Below are 25662 nucleotides of genomic sequence, written 5' to 3' on the forward strand. Positions count from 1 at the left end.
CCCGCGGGAGAGCCGCCTGGAGTCGGCGGGGGCTGGCCAGGCCCACGGGGAGGCCGGCCCGCTCCCCCTGAGCTACAGACACCAGGTGAGGGGGGCTGCGGGGTACAACAGCAGTGGCTGGCCAGGGAGGGGCGCGGGGCCAAGGGAGGGGCTTGGGGGGGAGGGATGGTGCGGAGGGAGGGGGCTGGCGATTCCTGGAGACGCCAGAGAAAGGAAGTTCCGGGACCCTCCCTGCTCTAGTGCCCACCTCCGCTTCCTGCCTCATGCTGCACCTCATCCCCAAGGCCAGGACCCCCCTACCTGGTTGGGAAATGTGACCTTTGTTGTGGGGGGCCTGGCAGGCCCCAGCCTTCTTTCATCCCTGGGGGGGCCCTGTGGGCCTCTGACCCTGATCCCCACCCAGACCAGGCTCCAGAAGCTGGCCCTGGGGACCGGGCCCCGGGGCACAGTGGGCACCTGCACCAGCCCCACCTGTGCCTGGGCTGTGGCCCTTCCCTACAGGGCGCTCACCATGGCCCCGCCACTCCTGCTGCTGCTGCTGGCCAGTGGAGCGGCCGCCTGCCCACTGCCCTGTGTCTGCCAGAACCTGTCCGAATCACTCAGCACCCTCTGTGCCCACCGAGGCCTGCTGTTCGTGCCACCCAACGTGGACCGCCGCACCGTGGAGCTGCGGCTGGCTGACAACTTCATCCAGGCCTTGGGGCCACCGGACTTCCGGAACATGACAGGGCTGGTGGACCTGACGCTTTCCCGGAATGCCATCACCCGCATTGGGGCCCGCGCTTTTGGGGACCTGGAGAGCCTGCGTTCCCTGCATCTGGACGGGAACAGGTTGGTTGAGCTGGGCACCGGCAGCCTGCGGGGCCCCGTCAACCTGCAGCACCTCATCCTCAGTGGCAACCAGCTGGGCCGAATCTCGCCCGGGGCCTTCGACGACTTCCTGGACAGCCTGGAGGACCTCGACTTGTCCTACAACAACCTGCGGCAGGTGCCCTGGGCCGGCATCGGTGCCATGCCTGCCCTGCACACGCTCAACCTGGACCACAACCTCATCGACGCACTGCCCCCGGGCGCCTTCGCCCAGCTCAGCCAGCTCTCCCGTCTCGACCTCACCTCCAACCGCCTGGCCACGCTGGCACCAGACCCGCTCTTTTCCCGGGGGCGCGACGCGGAGGCCTCACCCGCCCCCCTGGTGCTGAGCTTCAGCGGGAACCCCCTGCACTGCAACTGCGAGCTGCTGTGGCTGCGGAGGCTGGCCCGGCCCGACGACCTGGAGACGTGCGCCTCCCCTCCAGGCCTGGCCGGCCGCTACTTCTGGGCAGTGCCCGAGGGCGAGTTCTCCTGCGAGCCGCCCCTCATCGCCCGCCACACGCAGCGCCTCTGGGTGCTGGAGGGCCAGCGGGCCACTCTGAGATGCCGGGCCCTCGGTGACCCTGCGCCCACCATGCACTGGGTCGGCCCTGATGACCGTCTGGTTGGCAACTCCTCCCGAGCCCGGGCTTTCCCCAATGGGACCCTGGAGATCGGGGTGACGGGCTCTGGGGACGCAGGGGGCTACACCTGCATTGCTACCAACCCTGCCGGGGAGGCCACAGCCCGTGTGGAGCTACGGGTGCTGGCCTTGCCCCACGGCGGGAACGGCAGCGCTGAGGGGGGCCGCCCAGGGCCCTCGGACATTGCCGCCTCGGCCCGCACTGCTGCCGAGGGCGAGGGGACACTGGAGTCTGAGCCAGCTGTGCAGGTGACAGAGGTGACTGCAACCTCAGGGCTGGTGAGCTGGGGGCCAGGGCGGCCAGCCGACCCTGTGTGGATGTTCCAAATCCAGTATAACAGCAGTGAAGATGAGACCCTCATCTACCGGTGAGGATGCGCTTTGCTGCCCACAGCCCCAGCTTGGCTCCCGGCTGCCCTCTGAGCCCCTCTCCACCCCTCCAGCACTCACCAGCTTTCACACACCCCTCCTAAGCTTCTGGGGGGGGGGGGGGGGGGGGGGGGATGCAGAGGGAGGGGAGGGGCAGGCACCAGGGAGAGGGGGAGTGCCCCAAGAGAAGTCTCTCGGCGTGGCTGAGCGAGTACAGGCTTCCCGGGGTTTGGTCTCTGTTCAAGCACACAAGCCTGGGCTGCACATGTGTTATTTCGGGCTCTGGCGATGTGATTCTCCACCACCTCCTTGCCTTGCCCTGGGCTTGTGCATCAGCACACATGCCTGTCTGTCCCCTTGCACTGTCCCCAATTGCAAAAATGCATGCCTGTCTTGGTTTCTCTGCCTTCTTCAGTAAACAAACAAGGCCCATGTGGTCCTAGGGGAGGGGAGTGTTCAGAGCTGGGACTCAGGAGCATGCAGTGTGGGTGGGTGGCGGGTGGTGAAGGGGCCTTTGAGGCCGTGTGGGGCTGGGGGCTGGGGTCAGAGCCTGGACCTGGGCTCTGACCACCCACCCTTGCCCATAGGATTGTCCCGGCCTCCAGCCACCACTTCCTGCTGAAGCACCTAGTCCCTGGTGCCGACTATGACCTCTGCCTGCTGGCCCTGTCACCTGCGGCTGGGCCTTCCGACCTCACAGCCACCCGGCTGCTGGGCTGTGCCCGTTTCTCCACGCTGCCGGCTGCGCCCCTGTGCCACGCCCTGCAGGCCCACGTGCTGGGCGGGACCCTGACCGTGGCCGTGGGGGGTGTGCTGGTGGCTGCCTTACTGGTCTTCACCGTGGCCTTGCTGGTTCGGGGCCGGGGGGCCGGGAATGGCCGCCTCCCCCTCAAGCTTAGCCACGTCCAATCCCAGACCAATGGAGGCCCCAGCCCCACACCCAAGGCCCACCCGCCACGGAGCCCACCGCCTCGGCCCCAGCGCAGCTGCTCCCTGGACCTGGGGGATGCTGGCGGGTGCTACGGTTACGCCAGGCGCCTCGGAGGAGCCTGGGCCCGACGGAGCCACTCTGTGCATGGGGGGCTGCTCGGGGCAGGGTGCCGGGGGGTGGGGGGCAGCACGGAGCAGCTGGAAGAGAGTGTGGTGTGATGGGAAGGGAGTCGGCCCAGGGCGGGCTGGGGAAGGGGCAGAGGGTGTGGGGCGGGCAGCTGCCGGGCCTGGTTGGGTCGGCACTGCCTGGGAGTCCCTCCTGATTTTACCCTTGGTACCTCAGGCCTCCTCTGTGCTTGGCCAGGCAGGGGGCCCTTTCCCTGGTTTTGGCCTCCAGACCTGCGTTCCACTGACAGGTGCTCACAGCCACTGAAGCAGGGGCTGCACCAACCAAGCAGGAGTCTTGTTTTTCTTTATAATAAAATTGTTGGGTACACCTCAGTGCTAGCCTTGTCTTGTCCTGCTAGGCTCCTGAGGGGAGGGGGAACATGTGGGCCAGTAGAGGCACACGGACACAACAGGGTCAGGCATGGGGCTGCCAGCCCCGCGGAGGCGGCCCAAACGGCCCGAGCCTCATCAGCCTGATAGCGGAGTGCTGGGATCTGGTGCCTCCTGTCCCAGCCTCTAGACCCAGCCTCTAGACAGCTGGTGGGTGGGGGACTATGCCTGAGCCCTCTGCGCCCTGTTCTTCTATCTGTAAGGACAGAACGCTCCTCCCTGGCAGGACGCGGACAAGACGTGACATCCTCATGGAGGCATGGATGTCACAATACCCAGTGGCAACAGGGGCCCCGGGGGACATGGCACAGCCTTTCAGGGCAAAGAGACCTGAACTGGCAACATTCTTAACTCTGTAAGAAAGTCCCCCATGGCTCCCGTCAGTGACAGCCTTATTCACCATCTCCCTGGGCAGCTTCTGGATTTGTAAAATATCATCCCAGAGGGACTGGAAGAGCCTTGGAATTCCACTGCCCTGCTATCAGCCCAAGACCTTCTGGAAGGTGCTGTCAGGGCTATGGGCCCTGAGCTCTCAGCTGCTCCCCCGTGGCTTTGCTCTGGGCTTGTCCGGAAAGACTGAGTCAAACCCTCACTGGACACTGGAGGGGCAAACACCAAGGGGTGCCTACACTGACAGGGCCACTGCCCTGCTTCTATGCCCCACCCCAAGAAGCCACAGTCCCGGGTTGGGGGGGCACGCCCTGCTCTGCCTCCTCTCTGCCCGAGATCCCTGCCAGCCTCTGAACAATCATGGCGCCCGGTCATAGCTGGGAGGGATCTGTGCTCCAAGTGCTTGCAGATATGTGGTTCTTCACCCTGCACGGGGCACACCCAAATGCTTCGAGAGCACGCAGGTGCCTGGGCCCCACTGTGGAGGGTGGGCACAGGCACCCCAGGGCCTGTGATGGTGCCTGGGCTATGGCAGCCACGGTCCACACACCAAGGGGCGCACGAGTGTCTCTGTGTGCGGCCCGCCGTGGTTCTAGTGGGCACCTGGGGAGAACCGGCACAAGAAGATGTGCGTGCACACGTGTGCTGGCCAAGCTCACACACTTGTGGGTTTGCGCAGTGTTGACACACACGTGTGCCTGCCCTCCCAGCCCCAGAACACATACCTGGATGTGGCCGGGGAGAGACCCTGGTTTAAATAAAGGAAACAAGAACGGGAGAGCCTGAGCCCTCCTGGGGGCCGTGGAGAGAAGGCAGGGATGACACAGGGCTGAAGGGCCCGTGGCAGAGGGACAAGGAGCAGAGAGCTGCAAGGTGGCAGGTGCAGGGTTAGTGGGAGGCTTTAGACGTGCCAGGGTGTGCATTTGGGGAGGACCCTGCGGCCCCAAGGAACTAGAAACACGTGTCCCACAGCTGGCCTTCCCACCTTCCTCCCTGGGAGCCCCCTGGCCCTGGTCTCCCTCGTCCAGGGAGCTCTAAGGCAGCAGGTACTCGTGAACCTGCCAGGCTGTGGGACAGGTGGAGGATCCCATGGCCCAAGGGCCAGTCAGGGTCACCAATAAGGACAACACAGAGCAACATGGGCAGGCAGGCGAAGGGTGGCGTAGCCGGGCCCCACACTAGGGTCATGGTGTGGTCATGCTGGCCACCCAGCCCCAAAAGCAGCCCCAGGACACCATGTTGGGAAAACCAAGACCCCTCAGAAGCAGCTTGAACACATGACGTCACAACGCATCTCTGTACGTGTGCAGGAAACCACCCCCAGACCAGGAGCCCCGAGGCTTCCCATAGACCCCCAACAAGGCCATTCCCTCTGAGGTGGGCCGAGGGCCCGAGGGGAAACAGCTGACCAAGCACTGGCCCCACAGTCTCCCTTCCTCCCTCTTCCCCTCCCAGGAGCTTTCTCGAAAGGCTACCGCACCCGCCGGGGCCGCTGCCACAGCTGAGAGGGCTGTCACAGGGCACCAAGAGAGGACAGGGCTGCCTACGTGGCCTGACACCGCCAGTGGAGCCCGGAGCCCAGGCAGTCCCGGCGGCAGCAAAGAGGAGAAGGCGACACGGGGGGGGGGGGGGGGGGGGCAGCCCGCCAGCCAGGGCCCCAGCATGTCCCCCCCGCCCGCCACCGCCACCGTGCACGGCAAGCCAGGGAGGGCGTCCTCTGCACCGGGCGCCTCCCTCCGGAGTCCCAGGAGCCGCACCGAGCGGCACGACCCACTGAGGGCAGAGCCTTTCTTCCCGCAGTGTCTATTGGCAGCATCTGCCCGGGGGATGCCCACGGACACGTCAGCAGCGCTGGCCTCAAGGACAAGACGGTACGTGGCTGTGATTTCATCTCTAGCCACAGACACAGGTAACCAAGAGGCCAACGAGCATTTCGGGTCCTTGCCTGGCACCTGCGCTATGAGCCCCCTGCAGCGGGGGAACCCTGGTCTCCCTCTGCCCCCTGCTCGTGCCTCCCGCTGCAGTCTCCCTTTCCCGGCCATCCCTACTAAAGCACCCGACACGACGCATGTGCCAGGCAAGGGGAAGAGGGGAGTGAGGGCAGACGGGGGTCTCACTTTATGCAAAGTGACCTCATCCACACAGGCTTGTGCTCTCACCCAGCGCTATCCTGGGATTAAGAACTACCTGGAAAGCTCGTTCAAAACGCAGGCTCTGAGGCCCCCACCTAAACCTGTGGGATCAGAATTTCCAGTAGGGAGGCCTGTAATTTGTGGACGGAACACACACTCCAAGGGATCTCACCTAAGAGGGGCAGGAAGGAGTGTGGGGCTCCCCAGAGCAAGACTCTCACCTTTGGCCAAGGGCCAGTGCCCCCCTAAGCATCTGAGAAGCCTGGCGCCCAGGCCCACTCCCAGCAATGGTAGAGCAGCCAGGAGAGTCCACGTGCAGCCAAGGACGGTGAGCGGCCAGAAGGCAGGCAGGGCCCACAGCCTCTCACCTTTACGCCTCGGACTCGGAACTCAGCCAGGGCTCTGCTCATCTTGGTGGCAGCCGTGGGGTGGTCTTTGCCATGGGCAATGACTTTGACCAGCAGGGAATCATAATGCGGGGAGATGACAGCTCCTTGGAAGGCAGATGCATTATCGAGGCGGATGCCCATGCCCTCTCCGCTCCGGAACACCTGCGGGCAGAAGTCAGGACCTGGGTCGGAAGGGGGAGTCAAGATGTGGCCCCCAGCCCAGGCTGGACAAGCATGGGTGTGGCAGGGCACTGGGACCGGTACCAGAGCACCGCGGGTTAGCCCCAACTCTGGCTTGCGAAGTTCTGCCTCACTCCCGTCAGCAAATCCAGGGGCATACCGACTTCTCTGGGTGCCACAGCCATGGCCTCCTTCTCCCTGAGAGGAGCTGGCAGGGGAAGGGGCAGGAGAGGGTAGGGGGCCGCGTGTGCAGTGCTCAGGGGCTGACGCAGAGCCTAGCAGGGCGCAGAGAGGGGCCCCGGGCAGGCAGGGGCCAGATCCCATCGACCTTCCACCTGCCTGCCTGACCAACCCTCGTGCCTTGCAGATTCATCCCACAGGCGTTTGCACCCACTACGTGCCAGGCACCGGGGCGAACAGCTCAAAGAGAGTCCCTGCTCACAGGGGGCTCCCAGCTTGCTGGGCGAGGGAACGGACAAACAAGGAAATACAGACTGTTGACCGGGACGCTGTAGGATAAGAGCCCAGGGACAGAGAGAAGGCAGGCCAAGGGGTTTTTGTTTTAACATATACAGTAAAGTGATGGGGAAGGCCTCAGTGCCCCCCCCCTCCCCCCGCCCCCGTCAGTTTCTCTTCCTTCCGAAAGGGGAGAATGGGAGGGAGAGAGAGAGGCGGCAGAGGACCGGGCAGGCAGACAGGAAATACTCGGAGAAAGGACTGTACGTGAGTTTGCAGGAAAGCTGGTGCGGGCTTGCGTGCCCAGACAGGAAAGCAGGGCAGAGAAGGACGGGTCACAGAGGCAGACTCGTGGACGGGGGATGGAGGTTTCAAATCAACAGACGGAGACAGGGTCCTGGGGGGACAGAGGTTCAGGGTGTCTGGGGTAACCAGTGCACACAAGCACATCCGTGATGGGGACAGGGAGGAGTTTCTGCAGGGAGAGTAGACACCTGGGACAGGGGACCCCATGAGCACGGGTGAGGAAGGAGTGGGAGGGACAGCCCAGGGGGCTTGGGACACCCATTGCACCATGTTTCCGCTTCTAAGGGACACAGGCCTGTGTTCGATAAAAAGGAACTTAATAAAATATTTAAGGGTGAACACTCAGCTGTGAGCAGGAACCGTCAGCTAAAAATATTCTGTGGTGAACCAGCCTCAGAGGAGTCAGGCCTCGGAGGGGGCGGGGGGAGGCAGCGGCGTGTCACAGGGCTGCCCCTTCCCCACTGAGGGCAGGCAGTCGGGGGGCCCGCCCGCTGGGCGGCACTCCAGCCTCAGGGCTCGCCCCCACCTATGGCTTGGATTGCTCCAGAAATGGGACTCCAGTGGCAGTCCCCTGCCTCAAGCCTACAACACCACAACTTTCCAAGTCCAGAGAGCTCCTTCCCTCCCCACATCGCTGCTTTCTCAGAAGCCCAGGACCCATCTCAAAATCATCCTGGCCTTCTCCCTGGATCCCGGAGCAGAACCTGGCTTCCCGCACATGTCCTGCTTTCTCGGAGGCTCAGACCAGATGGGGAGGCAGCAGACCAGCAGAGCTGGTGGCAGCGCTGCTGACACGCAGGTTCCAGAAGTATCCTTAGGCAGTGTGAGATAGAGGGCCAGGGAACAGGTGCCCCAGCAGGTCAGAGGGCTCCTGCCCCAAGCAGGCCCAGAGGTTGGGAGTGGGGGCGGGGTGGCGGGAGGGAGGGCTGTCTGTGCTGAGAAAAGAGAGGAGGTACAGGAGATATTCCCGCGGGCGGAGGCACGGCAGGGCCCCCCTCGTCCGCCCACCCAGTCCCTGGCAGCCCCGTGTGAGCCTGCCTCCTCCTTGCCCTGCACCATCTCCCGACTCCCTCACTCAGCCTTAACGGGCCCCTTGCTCAGCTGGTCCCCACCACTGGGACATCTGGGCCCTGATCCTTTGCGGTGACCCCTGGGTCCTACCCTGCCAATCACACTCCCTCAGACTGAAGTCAGGACAGAGGCCACCACTCTGTCTCTGGGCTCTTTTAAGAAGCCAAAGTCAAGGGCCTGGGCTTTGTTTCTGGGGACCCTACCTTTGGCTCCACACAGCTGGTCTGCCTCCTGTTCACTCACTGGCTCCTTAGTCTGCACTCATGACAGTCCCCGCTGCCCCCAGAATGCTCTCCCCGACTCTTGGACAGCACCTGGTTCCCCTGTGCCCTAAGCCAACCCAAGTGGGGGTCTTCCCTCCTGGCCAGGCCCACAGGAGGGTCTTCTCGTCCAGACTGAGACCAGGCTGTGCTCCATCAGGCGCTGGCGTACCTCGATGCGGCCAGTGTCTGGCTGGAAGCTGCGCGCGGGGTCCTCGGTGGTGACCCGGCACTGAATGGCACAGCCGTTGATACGGATGTTCTCCTGCCGCAGGCCCAGGTCGGGCAGGCTCCGGCCCTCGGCCACGTGGATCTGGGCATGGACCAGGTCCACACTGCAGGGGGGCAGGGAGGAGGGGAGCGTGAGGCAGGGGATGGACGGGGCGGGGGCGGGGGGGGGGGCGCGGGGGGGGGGTGGTGCCCACAGCCACAGGCCGGCCTCGCCCCACCCCTCCCTGTCCCACCCCTTCACCAGCTGGGGCAGTCAGTTCCTCCCAACCAGACCAGCAGCCGCTGCCCACTGCCCACCGCCCACTGCCCACCGGTGGCCCTGTGCAGTCTGAGCAAGGAGAAGGTGGCAGCTAGAGAGGGGCCAATGGAAAGATTTGCATCTGCCTGCTCTTGTACTCCCACCAAACAACCCCTCCCCACACTCGGCCCTTTTTCCCTGGGGTCTCTCTGTCCTCCTGCCTTCCCCCAAACCCTCCCCGGTTCAAGCTGGATTTGAAGCCTCGGACGCTGCACCCAGAGCGGCATGTGCTACACCGTGGCGAAGGTGGGGGGCAGTTTGCAAGGGAACAGGGTTGTGAGGGCCAGGCTTGCCGAAGCTGTTGAGAGAGTCCGCGTGGGCAGGTGGGCGGGTGGGCAGGTGCCGGGGTGAGGACACCGCCCTTCCAGGACCAGGGTCGCAGCTGGGCTTAGCTCCAGACCCCGCCCTGAAGGAGACGTTAGTGTACAAAACTCTCCAAATGTGCATGATTTTATAAGCTCAGCCTCACTGACTGCCATGCTCCTAAGGACAGCAACAAATCCAAGAGGAACAGCTGTTTAAAAAAAAAAAAAAAACTCAAGGTTTTAAATTTATTGTCACTGAAGCTTGTGGTAAGGACAGGCTGGAAACTACACTGGCAGATTTTCCTCAGTGTTTTGTATTTCCTACTAAAGCACTTCATAGTAGTGACGGTGATTACCATGCATCACCACGTCCACACGCCAGGGACTTAAGGCTGGGTGCTCTTTTCAAGCTTGATCTCCACAATGACGCTCTGAGAGGCTGTCATTTCCATCAGAGGAGGAGCCTGAGGGTCAGAGAGGCTGCAGCTCGCCCAAGCTCTATGCAGCCAGTGACCTGGAAGGAACCTGTGCCCTGCTCTGTGTCTGTCTGACACAAAACCTCTACTCCGGAGCAAGCATCGACCCCCACCCTTAACAGACCAGGCTTGCAGCAGGCTCAAGGCTGATGAGAAGTTTTAGTGGCACAACTGGGCAAAGTCTCATGGAGCGAGAATCTGAAGCTGGAGCATCCACCTCAACTCAGGATTTACCTCAAGGGAGCAAGGAGTCTGGGGGCCTCTGAGCACCTGCTGGGCAAAGGCAGGTGCCCCACAGCATCCTCAATGTCAGGTGGGGTCAGAGGTCAGGGAAGCAACAAACTGTCAGGAAAGTCCCAGGGTGAGATGGACTGGCCCAAAGCCAGGGCTTAACACTTGAAGAGCTCAAAATATGTATCTTGAAACAACGGAATTGTTTGTAAAATGGGCAGATTTTTAAAATGTCCATACTCATTGCTTGTGGGAATACAAACTGAGACAAGCAATCTGGAAAGCTGATTAGGCTTTGCTCAGGTAACCACACCGAAAATGTTTATCCCCAGACCTCTTCACAGAGGAAGGGAAAGATTTAGGTGCAAAGAACATTAACTGACTACCCTTATAAGCCACAAAACCCAGAGATGACATCTAGTAACAGAGGGCTATGTACATAAGTTATGATACACACATATGTAAAGTATTACAAAGAATACTGACCTGGAGAGTGCTTTCAACAATATTAAAAGTAGAAGAGGGGGGCCTGGGGGACTCAGTCAGTTGAGCATCCGTCCGACTCTCGATTTTGGCTCGGGTCATGATCTCACGGTTTGTGGGATCGAGCCCCACGTGGGGCTCGGCACTGATAGTGCAGAGCCTGCTTGGGACTCTCTTTCTCCCTCTCTCTGCCCCTCTCCTGATCACACATTCTCTGTCTCTCAAAATAAATAAATAAACTTAAAAACATTTTTTTTAAATACAAATAAAAGTAGAATAGAAATTCTGCCCAAAGCATCTCAGTTGTGTCTAACTATTTATCTAGTAAAATACATACAGGTGGAACAAAACCACGGGATGTAGCGTGGGCACAGGTGATGCCGCGCTGGGCCGGCCACTTTCTTGACCTGAGTCCCCAGCTCTTCACCTGAAACCCAGAGCTTCCTCCAGCCTCCCCGTGGCCTGAGCCTCCTCACATCCCAGTTCTGGGGAGGCGGGGCAGGGGGGGGGGGTAGTTCTCCATATTTTTTTTATTTGCTCCTCAATTCTTACGATAAGCATATAGTACTTTTTTTTTTTCCTTAATGTTTATTTATTTTTGAGAGAGCGAGTGGAGGAGGGGCAGAGAGAGAGGGAGACAGAGGATCCAAAGCGGGCTCTGAGCCGACAGCAAAGGGCCCAATGCAGGGCTCGAACTCCCAAACTGTGAGATCATGACCTGAGCCGAAGTCGAACGCTTAACCGGCTGAGCCCCCACCAGCGCCCCAGCATGTAGTGCTCGCTAGTAATATTTTTTGTAAAGAGTAAGTGCCCAGATCGCCAGCTGCTCTCTACCACAGTGGACAGTGAGCTGAGCTCCCCAGCAGCCGCCTGCTGTGGATTTTGTAGGAAACCCAGAGGCCGCACCCCCACTCCCCCCTGCCCCACTCACTCAGTGATCTCTTCGGTGACGGTGTGCTCCACCTGCAGGCGGGAGTTGACCTCGATGAAGTAGTGCTTGCCGTGCTTGTCCACCAGGAACTCCACGGTGCCCGCATTCTCGTAGCCCACCTGTGGAGTGGCCGCGTCAGCAGGGCCCGACCGACGGGGGCCTGCCGGCCACCCCGGCTCAGACGCGGCCACTGGGCTGGTTCCGAAAGAGCAGACTGAGGCAGACCCCGCCCCAAGAGATGGCAGGCAGCCCACCAGCCCTGCCGCCCCTCCCACCCACCCCACCCCCCCAACCCTGGGTGAGCACCGCCAACCCAGGGCCCGGACCCCTGCCTGGATGTCTCCCCAGGGCTCCGCCAAGCCTCTGCCAGCTTCGGCAGGCTTGTCTGGGCGAGACATCAGAAGCAGCACCGGATCCAGAATCAATCAGTACCCTCTCCCCGGCGGACAGGCCCCGCCACGCATAGCCCGGCCTGTGCAGGGCCTTCTCGTTCTTAAAGGGTTTTCAGAAAGTTCCCCTCTGCTCTCCTCGTCCCCACCTCTGGCCACAACCCAAAGAGATGCCACCTGAGACAACCAACACTGATGATTCTAATGCAAAATTCAACCCTCATTCAACCGGTCTCTCTCTGGTCCTCCCAGAACCACATAGTAGACTTCAGCCAGTTCCCTCAAATCTATTATACCATGATACATGGCCTGAGCCGATAAATTAGACCCAACTCCAGGTAAGATTACTCCTCATATGAAGTAACCCAAATGACAACTCTAAATTAGATCCTAATCAATGCCTCATATTAACTGTGGCTGAAGCCTGTCTGCAGAGCACCAACCCTGTCTTTCAGCTGGGGAAGGCTCTGGAACCATCTGCCTCCTGAGAGGTCTGAGAGAGCACTACTCTGAGAGGGAGAGCAGGACCAAGGCCCGCCGGGGTGCTGGGGAAGGCAGGTGTGAGATGTTCCCACTTGGCCCTGGGAAGGGGAGGCGGAAGTGGGGGCGGGAGGCCTGGACTCTGGGGGCGGGAGGGGGCAGAACAACAGACAGCAGGACCCCTGCCAAGGCCTGGCCGGGTGGGTGCTCTCCCAGGCAGGCCTAGCGGGGCAGGTCACTGCTGGGGGAGCCGCCTCCACGACCCAGTAGAGCAAAGATTAGCAGAAGGAGGATCTGAGAATTCCATGGGTGGCAACAAATGTGATGCAGGGGACAGTCAAGAATGAATGGAAGAAATGCCTTAATAATGCTTCTTAATCCTGACAGAAACCACTGGATCTCATGCCTTTTGTTCCAGGGGTTAGTTGGTGCCACGCAGAAGCTCGATTTGTGCAGAGGGTGTGGCCAGTGGCCTCTTTCCCTCCTTCTTCTCAGCCTTTCTGGACTCTAGGCTTGGCCTCTGGGCCCGGGCCTGACACCTCTGCTCTCACACAGGGAGGACCCGAGGATGCTACGTCAGCCCTTACTCCTCCAAGATGGTCCTCCCCCCTCCCTCCCAGAGCCAGTCACTCTGGACCTCCTAGCTCCCTGGCAGACCGTCCACATCTGGACAGTGACCACTGGCCATGAGGCTTAAGCCGGCAGCAGCTCAGAGGGAGCCTATAGGAACAGGCTCCTTGTCTCCACATGGGAGACTGTTCCTGAAGGCCCCCGCCTTTCACCTGCTTAGCAAGTTTGACAGAGTCACTGGTGAGTCGGGTCCGAAGCTGGGGGTCCAGGTGGGCAGCAGGAGCAATCTCAACCACTTTCTGGTGCCGCCGCTGGATGGAACAGTCTCGCTCGTACAGGTGCAAAATGTTCCCGTACTGGTCTCCTGCGGTGAAAGGTAAACCGGCCTCAGCCTCTCCAGGGACCAAAACACTTCGTGAACACCCCCAGCCCCCACACAACTACCGCGGCCAATCAACGCTTGCTCCCAGCGGTCGGGGGCAGCCAGGAGGGAAACCGCCACGGCCAGGGCCTGAGCCCTTCCTGGGGAAGGGTCTTCCGGAGGCACGGCTCCTGGAGGCCAGCCGTCGCGAGCCCAGAAAGGTCAGGCCTGCTCCACTCCTGCCTTGTGCTGTGGCCCCACAAATGCCCCCACTCACCCAGGATCTGCACCTCGATGTGGCGTGGCTTCTCAATGAACTTCTCCACAAACAGTGCCCCATTCCCAAAGGCAGCCAGAGCCTCCGAGTAGGCCCGGTTGTAGTTTTCCTCCAGCTCCTAAGAGGGCAGGCGAGGCGAGCAGACATGGGCCCTGAAGCTCTGTCTCACCTTCTGCAGGACCACCCCCTTCTCAGAACCCCAGGGTCTGCTCTATGGGTGGCCTCACGGCCTGGCGGGGCTCCCTGCTCTGCTCCCGGCCCTGGGCTTCTGCTCACCTCATAGCTGTGCACGACCCTCATGCCACGTCCCCCGCCCCCGTAGGCGGCCTTGAAGATAATGGGGAAGCCGTAGGTGTTGGAGAACTCATGGGCCTCGTGCAGGGAGGTGATGGGGGCGTCGGTACCAGGGACCACGGGGACACCTGTTGGAAGACAGGCATGTGGGTCCTCCCTGCCCAAACCCGCCAGCCCCCTCCTCAGACAGCCCCTCTTGAGGAGCCGTACGGCCCCCAGTGGCTCGTCCGCCATATGCACCTGCACTGATGGCGATGGCCCGGGCCTCCACCTTATCCCCCATCTTGCGGACGACCTCAGGGCTCGGCCCAATGAACCGAACCCCGGCATCCTGGCAGGCCTGGGCGAAGTCCGCGCGCTCTGACAGGAACCCGTAGCCAGGGTGCACCGCGTCTACATTGTTTTCCTGGGGGCAGGAGGGATCAGAGGAATGAGGCATCTCTCAGATTCCTTCACACAAGCCCAGACCAAACCCTGTGGCTCCCATACCTGCCCCCACCTCACTCGTTCCATTCACTCATTCATTCACCCATTCGCCTATTCACAGCACTTACTGTGGGCTGGCTTGGGGCCCGGGCCCAGCATGGGGAAGGCACGGGGTCCAGGCCCAACCCGGCTCACCTTGGCCACCTTGATGATGTCTGGGATGTGCAGATAGGCCTGCACCGGGGCGAGGCCGCGGCCGATGAGGTAGGCTTCATCTGCTTTCTGCCGGTGCATCTGGCCTGTGTCCTGCTCCGAGTAGACAGCCACGGTGCGGATGCCCAGCTCCGTGCAGGCCCGGAACACGCGGATGGCAATCTCACCTTGGAGGAAAGGGGCAACAGGCCAAGACATTAGATTCCTGGGTCCTTACAGAAGCAGAGGCGGGCGGGGAGCTGGTGTACAGGGCAAGGGCAGAAGAGGGACGCTAAGGCTGTGCTGGGCTCCTCTCACTGGGCCCAAGGGCACTCACCTCTGTTGGCCACCATGACCTTCTTGATGGGCTTGTACTCCAGGCGCCGGACGTGTGGGGAGGCAGCAGGGGCAGTGGAGGCTCGGCGGATCCCCAGGAGCCTCAGGCCCCCACGGATGGTTCGGAACTTCAGCATCTGGAAGTCAAGAGCCGGGTTGGAGCAGCCTCGGCACAGAGGGTCTCCCTAGGAAGAGTAAGCGTCCCACCCCAGCCCCGCGGCGGCCCCACACAAAAGCCAGCCCCCTCTCCCTCCTCAGTTCCCGGCCAAGCCCAACACTCCCTGGGGGGCTGACTGGCTGTAGGGCAGGGCGCGAAGTCGAGCCCAAACAGAACCCAGCCCACCCTAGTGCCCTGACAACTTTCATAACACTTCAAGATCTCAAAGCAATCCTGGCAGTGAACCAGAGGCCCTGTGTTCCCTCGCTGTGCATATTGTCTGAGTCCCCTTCGGTGCCCTCTGCGGGGCCCGGCAGCCCGGGTTTGAGAACCTCCCACACCACGCTGACCCCCGTGTCCCTCCATCAGGGTTCCGTCTGGCCAGGCAATGAGGGTGACGACAGATCTCCCGAGGAGCCCCCCTGCACCAGTGCTGTCTCAGGAAGCCATCCAAGCCTCCATTCAGACTTCAGAAGTGCAGACTTCTTCAAATGGTGGCAAAAACCTCCTCTTCTAGAGGCCACTTAAAGTGCAGCAATCTTCAGCTATTACCATGCTATCTCCCCCTCACAGATCCACCAGCAGCCTGATCCTCTGAGATCTGCCTCAGATAACCACCCCCCCCCCCCCCCCGGGGAGGGAAGCTCTTTCCTGGCAGAGCTTCGTGAACCCACTGCCTTGGCCATCGACGGTATGCACGCCAGAGAGCAGGCCTGAGGTACAAATCTCGCCTCGTCCTGGGCACCGAATGCCTGCTCTGCTCACGGCCACAGGTGGATCTGCAGCTGGGACAAGGCCCCGTAGAAAGAGCCCAAACCACCACACGGGGTCAAGCCAAGAAGAGGCAAAACGCTCCTTTAGGACAAGCGTGGCAACAGAGCAGTAAACAGAAGCGGTTAATGAACCCTTAGCAGTTTCACCTCAGGAGAAAACACAGACAGAAGAGAATAGTGAGGTGGCACTTTGCCTATTAGATTAGCAACAGTGTTGTGCAATTATCAGGTTCAGCACTGGTAAGGCCTATGGGAGACAGACCCGCAGGTGAGGTCTGGAGATCAGGGCAGCTCTCTGGAAAGCTCCCTGGAAACCCTATCAGGAGCCTTTGAAATACTTACACCCGTTGGCCCAGTCGTTACCATTCTAGGAATCCAACCCAAGGAAATATTCTAAAATGGGAACCAAGATGGGTGCAGAAAGATGCTCAAAACAGTATTATTTACAGTAGCAAATAATTAGAAACCACTTATGGATCCAACAGGAAGACATCTATACAAACAGACATTATGTAGCCATTAAAAATGAGTGTTTCAGGGCACCTGAGTGGCTCAGTGGGCTAAGCGTCTGACTTCGGCTCAGGTCATGATCTCATGGTTCGTGAGTTCGGGCCCCACATCGGGCTCTGGCCTGACAGCTCAGAGTCTGGAGCCTGCTTCAGATTCTGTGTCTCCCTCTCTCTCCACCCTTCCTCTACTTACATGCGCACGCTCTCTCTCTCTCTCTCTCTCTCTCTCTCAAAAATAAACATTAAAAAAAAAATGAGCGCACAGCTCTGATGACACAGGAAACGCTTATGCTAGAACGTGATGCTACAGAAATTTAAAAGGTAAAAATATGATTTCATGAAGCTTTTTTTTTTTAGGCAAGGAAATCAACTGGAAGGAGCTCTGTCAGCACATCACTCACTCCTATATTCTAGAATTGGCTCAGTGTTGGGTTTTTTCCTTCCTTGTGCTTCTCCAGTCTATACTTTCTCCACCAGAGATGTATTATTTACAATTAGAGGTGCAATGAAGACATACAGGAGAGAGAGAAGATCTTTGCAGAAAAAAAGCTAAGTAGAGCACCTGAACCGTCTCCCCGAGGGAGACAGAGAACTCCGCGATGTCCTGTGAGACGAGCTGCCAGTGAACGAGGCTGGGCCCTCCCCCCACAGCACGGTGGGGCCACCTCACCTTCCGCACCTATTGCCCGGAAGAACCGGCTATGGGTCTTCCTCACCTGTCTACAGGTGAGCAGCCTCACAGCAGGTGACACGGGCCCCAACAGTCACAAACCTCCAGAAATCTCCAGGGAGGCCCAATCTTTTCTCCCACCTGGGTGGGTTTGCTCCTACCATGTAGGGACTTACCCACTGCCTCGTGTTAAATGCCCCTCACACTGCCCTCTCCCTTTTCCAGAGACAGAAACGGATCCCTGGAGGCTAGGTGGACAGTGGGTGCCAGCGCCTCCCGGCTCACAGTGACGACACAGGGAGCCCGAAAACCCCCCAGGCCTCAGTGGCCATTCCACGCACATTCTCATGTTGGATCCTCACAGATGCTGCAGCCAGGCCTTCCCTGGCAGTTCTACTTTACAGATGCAGAGCCGGGACCTAGGTGGGAGCCTCCAGATGCCCCTGAAGCCATGTCCAAGCAGATCAGGCCCTGGGGTACAGGAGAGAGCCAGGCAGAAGCTCACAGAGAGGAAAGGTCAGGGCCTTCTTGCCAAAGCCAGAGCAGTGGAGAAAGAGGAGGAGAGAGCAGCCCCGTCTAGCTGCTGGCGGCCCAGTGCTCAAGCCTGGAGTCCACAGGCCTGGGACTGCCCCCCCAGTAGGGTCCCCACAAGCCGTGAGATCTGGACAATCGAGGCCTCATTTCATCATCTGTGAAACCGGGCACCCCCACTCCCAACCTCGACAGGTCGTCCTGGGGATCGCCGAGCCCGGTGGTAAATGCTGGGCCGCGATCACCATCTTCCCACCATCCTTTCTTCCCACAAGAGCACGGGGACAAGAAGGAACCGTCTCCATGCAGCCCCACACAACCCACGCTCCTGAGCCCCCTCCACAGCACCAGGCCCACCGCCCCAGGGCACCTGGCCCCTGAGCAGTTAGACCCGCACTCAGGGGGTCGCAGTGGGCCCTCCCCACAGCACTCACTCTGCACCAGCCAGGGGCCCACAGCTGCTTCTGCCCAGGGAGGCCACGGGCCAGCGGCTGCTCCGCCTGAGGTCACTGGCCCTGGCATACACAGTGCTCAGGCACCAGGGTGCTGGACACCTAGGTGGTGGCCAAGACTGAAAGCAGGGTAAGGGACGCCTATGGTGGCTGTGGGGCCCAAGGCAAAGGGAGGCAGCGAGGTTGGGTCATGCAGGCAGTAGGTGATTCACAGCCTCAAGCTTGCTCCCTTGACCCCCTGGGGCCAGGAAAGATTGCAAGGCAGATGATCTGAGGCAGGACACGAGCCAGCAGGGGGACAGCGGACAGCCGTGAGTGATTAGGACCTGCTGCCACTGGAGGTTAAAGGCACAGAAACTTGGGTGAGCAGCCGGGGCAGGGTCCGGAGAGGCCAGTCCGGACAGAAGGCACCAGTCGTGCTCCCCTCAGAGCCTAGACACAGCTGTGCAGCTCCATTCACAACTGAGTCACATGTGACCCCGACACCCCCCACCACCCCCAATGCTAGGCTTGGGACAGGAGGACACAGGGATGAATAAAAAAAATGTCACCCCATGGGGCGCCTGGGTGGCTTAGTTGGTTAAGCATCTGACTCTTGGTTTCAGCTCAGGTCGTGATCTCACGGTTTCGTGAGTTCAAGCCCCGCATCGGGCTCTGTGCTGGCAGCCAGGGGCCTGTTTGAGATCCTCTCTCTCTGCCCCTCCCTCATTTGTGCGTGCGCGCTCTCTCTCTCAAAATAAATAAACTTTAAAAAATTAAAAAAAAAAAAGTTACCTCGTTCCCAGAACATCTCCACCCTTCTTAGAACTCGGCTAACCCAGCACCCAGCCTTTCCCCTAGTCAAATTCCACTCTCCTCCCAGACTTGACCCCTGGGGGTAGGGGAGTGCAGGGTCAGCTGCCCGGTGCTTCCTGAGGCCTTTCCAGAATCAACTATAGCTGGGGGAAACTGCAGGGCAGAGGTCGGCTGCCTCGCAGAGCCCTCTCTTCTGGGAAGCGGGACATTCGTGGGTCATGTGTGTGATGAGTCCTCTCCAGGTATGTTGAGTTTGAGGGTTCTGGGACGGGCCAAAGGGAGGGGCTGAGTGGGCAGACTCCCACTCCTCCCTGAACCTCACCCCGTCTCCCACCCCTGGAGGGAGGAGAGGCCCCTGTGCAGTGCTTGGGGGTGGGGGAAGTGGAGGCCGGAAGCTGTGCTGCTGGAGGCACCCGCAAGACCCACCAGTAGAAGCAGAGCCCCTGGGGCGGGAGCGGAGGGCAGTGGGAAGGCCACGGAGCACCAAACTCCCTTCCCGCAGCCCTCCCACAGGGGCTGCCTCTGGCATGACACGGGGCCCCTCGCCCAGAGATAAACCCTGGCGTCACAGAGTGTGACCTGAGTGCCAGCTTCTCACAGTGGCACTCTCCCCCAAACAGCCTCCAGAGTGCAGGCCTTCCCTCAGGCACTGTTCCAGGTGGCCTCCTTGTCATCCTCACACCTGGCAGAGAACAGGCAAAGGTGCAGAAGTGCTGGTCACGGGTGAGTGGGGTGGGGCTGGAGCCAGGCTCCCACCACGGGTTTTTGGTTGGTGGATGGTAACCAAGAAATCCTCAAGGTCATAGGCTGTTTGAGAATCTCCAATTCCAAAGGCCTCGTTAACCAAACTCAGCATCTTGGAAAGCCCTCGTGGTGTCGCATCAGCAGACCCTCCCTGACACAACTGGAACCCTTCAGCAAGGGAGGCGCTCGCCCGGACAGGACAGCCTCGCTGGGCGGGCCTCCTCAGGAGGACAGGCCGCTCAGATGCTGCCAGAGCACAGCGGGCCTTGCTCCGGGCTGGTGATGCTCAGGGCAAAAGTCTTCTCTGACCTCAGCGATGGGGACAGAAACGGTGAGTAGGAGAAAAGCAACCATCACCCGAAGATCTCATCCTGGTTTCCTCTCCAGAGAGCTGACAGTCCCAGAGAGGGCTGTTTGCTATTTTTTGCAAATGCCAGCTGACAGATCTCTTTCCTTGGCCTCGGGTTGTGCGTTAGAGATGGGGAATAAGACGGCTTTGACTCTCACTTGGGACGTGTAAACAACGCCTTGCAGGCAAGCGTGAGGCGCTGCGAAGCAAGGAGTGTCTGGACACCTGCTTTCTCCCCGCTGCCTCTCAGCAGGACTCCACGGTTTCTACTTCTCCCCGAGCTTCAATTTCTCCTCCAACATTGATCGATACGCTCAGTGTTCCCCTTCCAGAAGGCAGTGATAACAACCAAGTCAGGAAGGTGCCTAAAGAACCTGTGGAAGGAGTCAGGGGGAAGGTCTGGACACCTTCTGCCCAATCTCGATGACCTGCCCACTTGGCTTCTACGACACCCAGCACTCACCACGCTCCACCTACGTGCCAGGCCGGTGCAGGCAGGTGGGGACACACGGTGACCAGCAAAGCCGGTGGAGCCTCTAGCCTTTACCAGGTGCTGGGCTCCGCGTGGGATGCTCTGCAAGTGCTAACTCACGTAATAGGCTCCTTATCGCTCCCTTGTACAGATAAGGAAGCAGGCGGGTGGGATTAAGTAACAGCCCAGGTCACCCAGCAGGCTGCCCTCCAGAGCAGGAGCTCTGATCTCTCAGGGCACATGGTGTCATGACCAACTAGCGAAGTAAGCTGTGGCCTTTATCAGAGGCACAGTGTGACAGGCACTTGGAAACCAAAAACCAAAAAACCGACTCCTGATAAAAACTGTGTCACTGGCCTGAACTTCCTGCAGGGCAGCCGGTGGCTCTGCACTTCCCGCCCCCCCCCCCCCGAGGGCAGGCTAACGGCGCCAGCAATCATGTGTCCCCGATAAGCTAGGACAGCTTCACTTACTCCAATAAATCATCAAAATGTCCCTAGACATCTGAAGTCCCACAACTTCCGACCAAAACTACATCTCCCAAGCTGCCTCTTGCAACCCTGAGCAGCACAAAATTCTGGTGTCGAGCTATCATCGTCCAAATTTTGGTCCAGACAGTATGACCACTGTGCTCAGGGTGTGTGCGCTCCCAGCCAGAGGAGCCTGCTGCGGCCCAAGTGTCAGGCCCCGGAACGTTCCTTCAAGGATCTGTACTGCGTCCACCCTAAATATCCCTGTTCTTTACACAGCACCTCCTGCAGCCTCAGAGGACAGCTGTGGGCAGTTGGAAAGGGAGGCACATTCGGAAGGGAAAGCCATGGCCCTGCTTTGGGAGTACCTGGCTGATGGCAGTCTTAGAAGCAAGCCCACAGTCTGGACTGCCCACCCCCAGTTCCCAAGCCCCTTAGCACATCCAGGTCCGAGGTGTGTAGGAGGGCAGCCAGAGGGAGTGAGGAGAAAGGACAGTGGCCCAGAAACGGGCCTCAGGAATCTCCAAAGTAACTAACAAGATTCCTATCCATCTACTCTCCCGACCCTCCCAGCACCAGTACCAGTATCGTGCTCCTTCCCCGGCCCCCAGTTGGCCTCAGCAGTGCCAGCAAAAGCAGGTCAAAACCAGAAGGAAGGAGTTCTTGGCAGTGGACTCCAGCCGTAGCAGAAGAGAGCCTCTGATGGGTGGGGCTGCTCTTGGGGAGTTTTCTCTCCAAGCAGCTCTGCACTGTCCTCAACGTGTCCAACGGGGCCCCAGGGCTGGCGGCCAACAGAGACAGATGAAAGGAAAGGACTCCGTTGGACTTTGCAGGCAGCAGCAGCTGGTATTGAAGCGCCCGAGAGAGGCTTGACTAAGGCTGAGACATCTGGGTAGGGGGAGCGGAAGGGAGGACAGGAAGAGAGTGAAGGTGACAGATGAAGAAGAAAGGAAAGCGAGAATACCAAAGACAGGGACAGGAGTAAAAACAGCATGTGGCCTGGGGCCGCACAGCCGGCTCCTACCCTGAGAGGCCACTGTGGTTCAGAACCAGCCGACAAGGCTCCACAAAACCCCCACAGCCCCTGATTTAAGGCAGCAGGCAGAGGGGAGAAGGTGAAACAGCCACACTGGGACAAATGGCACTGTGTGGGCTGCTGGAATTTGTGGGCAGGGGGACGGAGCAGGCTCAGAGAAAGGAGGTGAGCAAGGGGTCTGGGCCTGCAGGGCAGCAGCAGGGAAGGACAGGGATGAGGAGGGGGCAAACTGGCGACACAGTGGCTGCCCTGTCCCAGCCTCGGTCAAGGGCAGGGACACTTGCAGGTTGAACACTGCCCCCTGGTGCAAAAGGAGAGCTACGGCCGACCTGCTTGCCCAGGTACCAGAACGTCAGAAGGCCAAGTGCCCTGATTTCTCCACATCCTTTAGACTCACTCAGAAAGGCATTCCTGGACACCCAACCTCCTTGGCGAGCTCAAAACCCACCCTGGGAAAGATCTGTCATTGTTCTTGCCACACCCTACTGTCCTGTCTGTGGAGGATGTGGGTGAGGTCACATCTGTCCTCGGAAAGGAGCAGTTAATGTTGTAATGATTCGTTCACCCACCCCACAAGACATTCTAAGGACCTTGGGGACAGGATCCTCAGTCTATTTTGTCCTTCACTGTTTCCCTAGCACTCCATACTGTGCCGGACACCGAGATTAAATGTCTCGGGAATGAATGAACAAACGAACAAATGAATAGGTCACAAGAGTTTCCAGAAACATTTTGGAATGCTGAGACAAAGATTAATACGGCCTGGTCCCCCCTAGGATCAGCACACACAAGTCAGCGGGACATACAAGTGCCCCTTACACACAGATTAGAGCCCAAAGTGTTGACAAGGATGTTTAGTTAAAAGGGCAAGGTCAGAAAAAGGTGGGAACCAGGAGGGCTGCGCAAGGCGACCGGCACTAAAGCCTCCATTCTGGACAGTGGCTGGATAGTGGCTTTTCAGGGAGATGGGACACCAGAACAGAGCAGGCATGCAGGCAGTCCAGGAAGCTCCCTGACCCCTTCACAGCACAGCACTCCGGCTGGAGAGTCACGCAGGACCTCCTCCCCACGGGCTTACCCAGTTCACCCTAATCCCAAGATGGCAGGAAGTAGATGCCACTGTATGGGCTGAACTGAGTCCTCCAAGGAGATCTATGCAAGTCCCAACCCGCAGCACCTCAGAATGTGACCTTAGTTGGAAACAGGGTCTTTACAGAGGTAATTAGTCAAAATGAGGTCCCCAGGGTGGGCCCTAAAGGCAATATGCTTGGTGTCCTCATAAAAAGGGGAAATTTGGACACAGAGAAAGACACAGGAGGAAGATCATGTGAAGACACACAGGGAGAAGACGGCCATGTGTCCAGAAAGATGCATCTATAAGGATTGCTGGGAAGTACCAGAAGCTAGAAGATAAAGGAAAGATCCTCCCCTACAGCTTTCAGAGAAAACAAGGCCCTGCCGACATTGATTTTGGACTTGTGGCCTCCAAAACCGTGAAATAATAAATCTTTGTTATATGTTTGGGGACTTTGCTATGACAGCCCTCGGAAACTAACAGACCCAGGTTCCCCACTAATGACCAGAACCTATAGAGACCCTAAAACCAAGGACCGGGGAGCACCGGTTGTTAAAGATGTCCCCTTCTCTCACCTGCTCATCCTAACAGAGGCCGCAGCAGGGCCCTGAGAGCTTGGAGCTGTTTGGGATCGTGATCAGCGCCCCCACCAGGGAGGGCCGAGTGGGAGGCAGCAAACACGAGCAGTGAGCAGTGCCAACACGACCAGTGAGCAGGAAGACCTCCGGAGGGACACCGGGCCAAGTCTTCAAGGATGAGGAGGAGGGGGAGGTGGTTCAGGTGTGGGGCAGCTGGAGCCAAGGCAAAGGAGCAGCCACCCTAGTGGATGTCCACTGAGGCCAGAGGCCAGGGTGAAGGTGCTCAGGGGAGACCAAGGGCAGACACGTGGACTCTGACGCCAGGTCAGGGGCTCGCGTGCACGGCAAGGGGCGTGGACTATATCTCCGAGGTCAGGAGGTGCCACCAAAGAAAACAGGCAAGAGAAAGAGACTTGCAATGTACAGGGACCACTGGGGTCATTGTGAGGAAGCTGGATCTGAGGAGGCAAGGCTAGAAGGTAGCAAACAATGAGGAAGATGTTCTAATGTAGGCAAGAGATCGTGAGAACCGAACTAAGAAACGTGGCGCCATCGGACGGCCAGCACCTTTCAGATGAGGGGTGGCAGCCGCAGGTAAGGAGGACTCTTGGCTCCTGTTTTAAAAGCGGGATGAACGGTGGTGATGCCAAGTTAGAGAACAGAAGTGGCTGTAGGTAAAGACCGGTGAGGAAGAGCAACACTCGTGGCCCCTGTGAGGGCCATGCGGTCCCGAGTCCCCTTTGGTCAAGTCCTGAGTTTTCCCAAACTCCCCCCAGCCCATGATGGTTCCCTGCGCCCCTAGGGCACGGGTGTGGAGCCCCAGGAAGTGAGACCCAGGCAAGCCAGATGCTCTGGCCACCAGGCCCTGCAGAGGCTTCACCTGGGGGCAGGGAGGCAGACAGAGCCCAGGGAACGGGGGAAGGGAGGCCAGGCGGCACAGGGATGCTGCAAACCCCTCCCCTTCCACAAAGTGGCTTCCAGGCTGATGAGGCAGCAGGCAGCGAGGACCCCACTCTAGGAAACCAGCAGCCCAGGGCGGGGCTGCAGCAACCAGCACTTAGTGGGCACCGGGGAAGCGGCTGCCTCAGTCTCCCCTCCAAGGCCGGTGGCCCTCGAGCCCCGCTGTGCTCAGGTTTTCCAACCCACATCCAACTCAGTCTTCAGCATGAATGGACAGCCAAGATCCCCAGCTATTTGAGGGGATCGCCCCAAATTCACCAAGACAAATGGGGAATAAAAAACAGGGAACTCTGGTAATATGGAGAGCAGATAGTTAGGAAAAAAAAACTATAATTAATCTCTGAGAAGTAAGAGAAGCTATCGCATTGAGAGGCGGCAGCTATTTTAAAGGCAACGAGGAAGAGCTCTAGGAAATTAAAAATAGAGTTGCAGACATTTTTAACCATAATAAATAGAAGAAAGAGAAGACAGTCGAGGACATCGCCCAGAAAGCGTAACAGGAAGACCGGCACATGGCAGTCCCGGGGCCAGGGACGTGCATTTCGGTGGCGGTGGCAAGGGCACTCTGAGGTGCCAGCGCGACACCACAAGTCACAGCTGGCAAAGGGACCGGAAAGGCTCCACCAGCTTCCCGCGTGAGTTGCTGGCCAGACCGTCACAAATCACTGCAGCCTTGGTGGCTTAAAGCAACAAAGATGTATTTCCTTTTCGTTTGGGAGGCCAGAAAAGCTCAGCATCAGTTTCATGGGCCCAAATCGAGGTGCTGGCAGGACCGTGCTCCCCCAGAGGCCTGGCCGTGGGGGGTGGTGTCCTACCCCACAGCCCCCAGCTTGCAGCCCCTGCCAGCTGCCTCTGTTGTGGCCACATCCCTCCAGTCTCGGCCTCTGTGGTCACTTGGTCTTCCCTGCCAAGTGTAGCCTCATGCCTCTCTCTCCTGAGGACACGTGTGATGGCATTCAGGGTCCCTGGATAATCCGGGATCACCTCATGTCAAGGTCCTTCACTTCATCACCTCTGCAAAGACCCCTTTTCCTTATAAGGTGCCACCTACAGGTTCTAGGGATGAGGACCTGGAGATCTTTGGGGGCCATCCCTCAGGCTACTACACTTTGGAAAAGGAGGAGAAGGTCTTCAACAGTGACACTGCGCCTGAGGCTACTTTTGAGGGAAGATGTCCTCCAACCTAGAACGCTCCACCCAATTAAACTACCAATCGAGTGTGAGGGCAAAATAAAGACCTTTTAAGGCACGCCTGGCCAAGGCAAGTTCACTGCCCAG

General features: G+C 59.3%; 2 protein-coding genes across 8 annotated transcripts in view; one reads left to right on the forward strand and one right to left on the reverse strand.

Annotated features, from left to right (window-relative positions):
- On the forward strand, positions 1-3010 carry LRFN4 (leucine rich repeat and fibronectin type III domain containing 4). Of its 2 annotated transcripts, XM_040465993.1 has the most exons (3): positions 1-85; positions 502-1860; positions 2449-3010. In XM_040465993.1, the coding sequence occupies exons 2-3, from the start codon at positions 512-514 to the stop codon at positions 3008-3010; spliced, it is 1911 nt and encodes a 636-aa protein (XP_040321927.1). In that variant the 5' UTR covers positions 1-85; positions 502-511. The 2 variants fall into 2 exon arrangements, with proteins under 2 accessions (XP_040321927.1, XP_040321928.1); XM_040465994.1 differs by lacking the exon at positions 1-85 and having other exon boundaries at positions 189-1860.
- The window catches only part of PC (pyruvate carboxylase), a 102149-nt gene that overhangs the window by 7196 nt on the left and 69291 nt on the right, over positions 1-25662 (reverse strand). For 5 of the 6 annotated variants that reach the window (XM_040465988.1, XM_040465990.1, XM_040465989.1 and 2 more), the window contains 9 exons: positions 14815-14950; positions 14481-14665; positions 14100-14265; positions 13842-13987; positions 13566-13683; positions 13140-13291; positions 11489-11607; positions 8706-8868; positions 6240-6422 (listed from right to left, as the gene is read on the reverse strand). In XM_040465988.1, the coding sequence (XP_040321922.1) occupies positions 6240-6422; positions 8706-8868; positions 11489-11607; positions 13140-13291; positions 13566-13683; positions 13842-13987; positions 14100-14265; positions 14481-14665; positions 14815-14950 (1368 nt within the window). Of the gene's footprint in view, positions 1-6239; positions 6423-8705; positions 8869-11488; positions 11608-13139; positions 13292-13565; positions 13684-13841; positions 13988-14099; positions 14266-14480; positions 14666-14814; positions 14951-20105; positions 20128-25662 lie in introns of those variants that run through there. The other variant, XM_040465992.1, reaches the window with a different exon arrangement.

Source organism: Herpailurus yagouaroundi, unplaced genomic scaffold (genome assembly GCF_014898765.1).
Source record: "Herpailurus yagouaroundi ecotype Mexico unplaced genomic scaffold, PumYag 569, whole genome shotgun sequence".
Taxonomy (NCBI): Eukaryota; Metazoa; Chordata; class Mammalia; order Carnivora; family Felidae; genus Herpailurus; species Herpailurus yagouaroundi.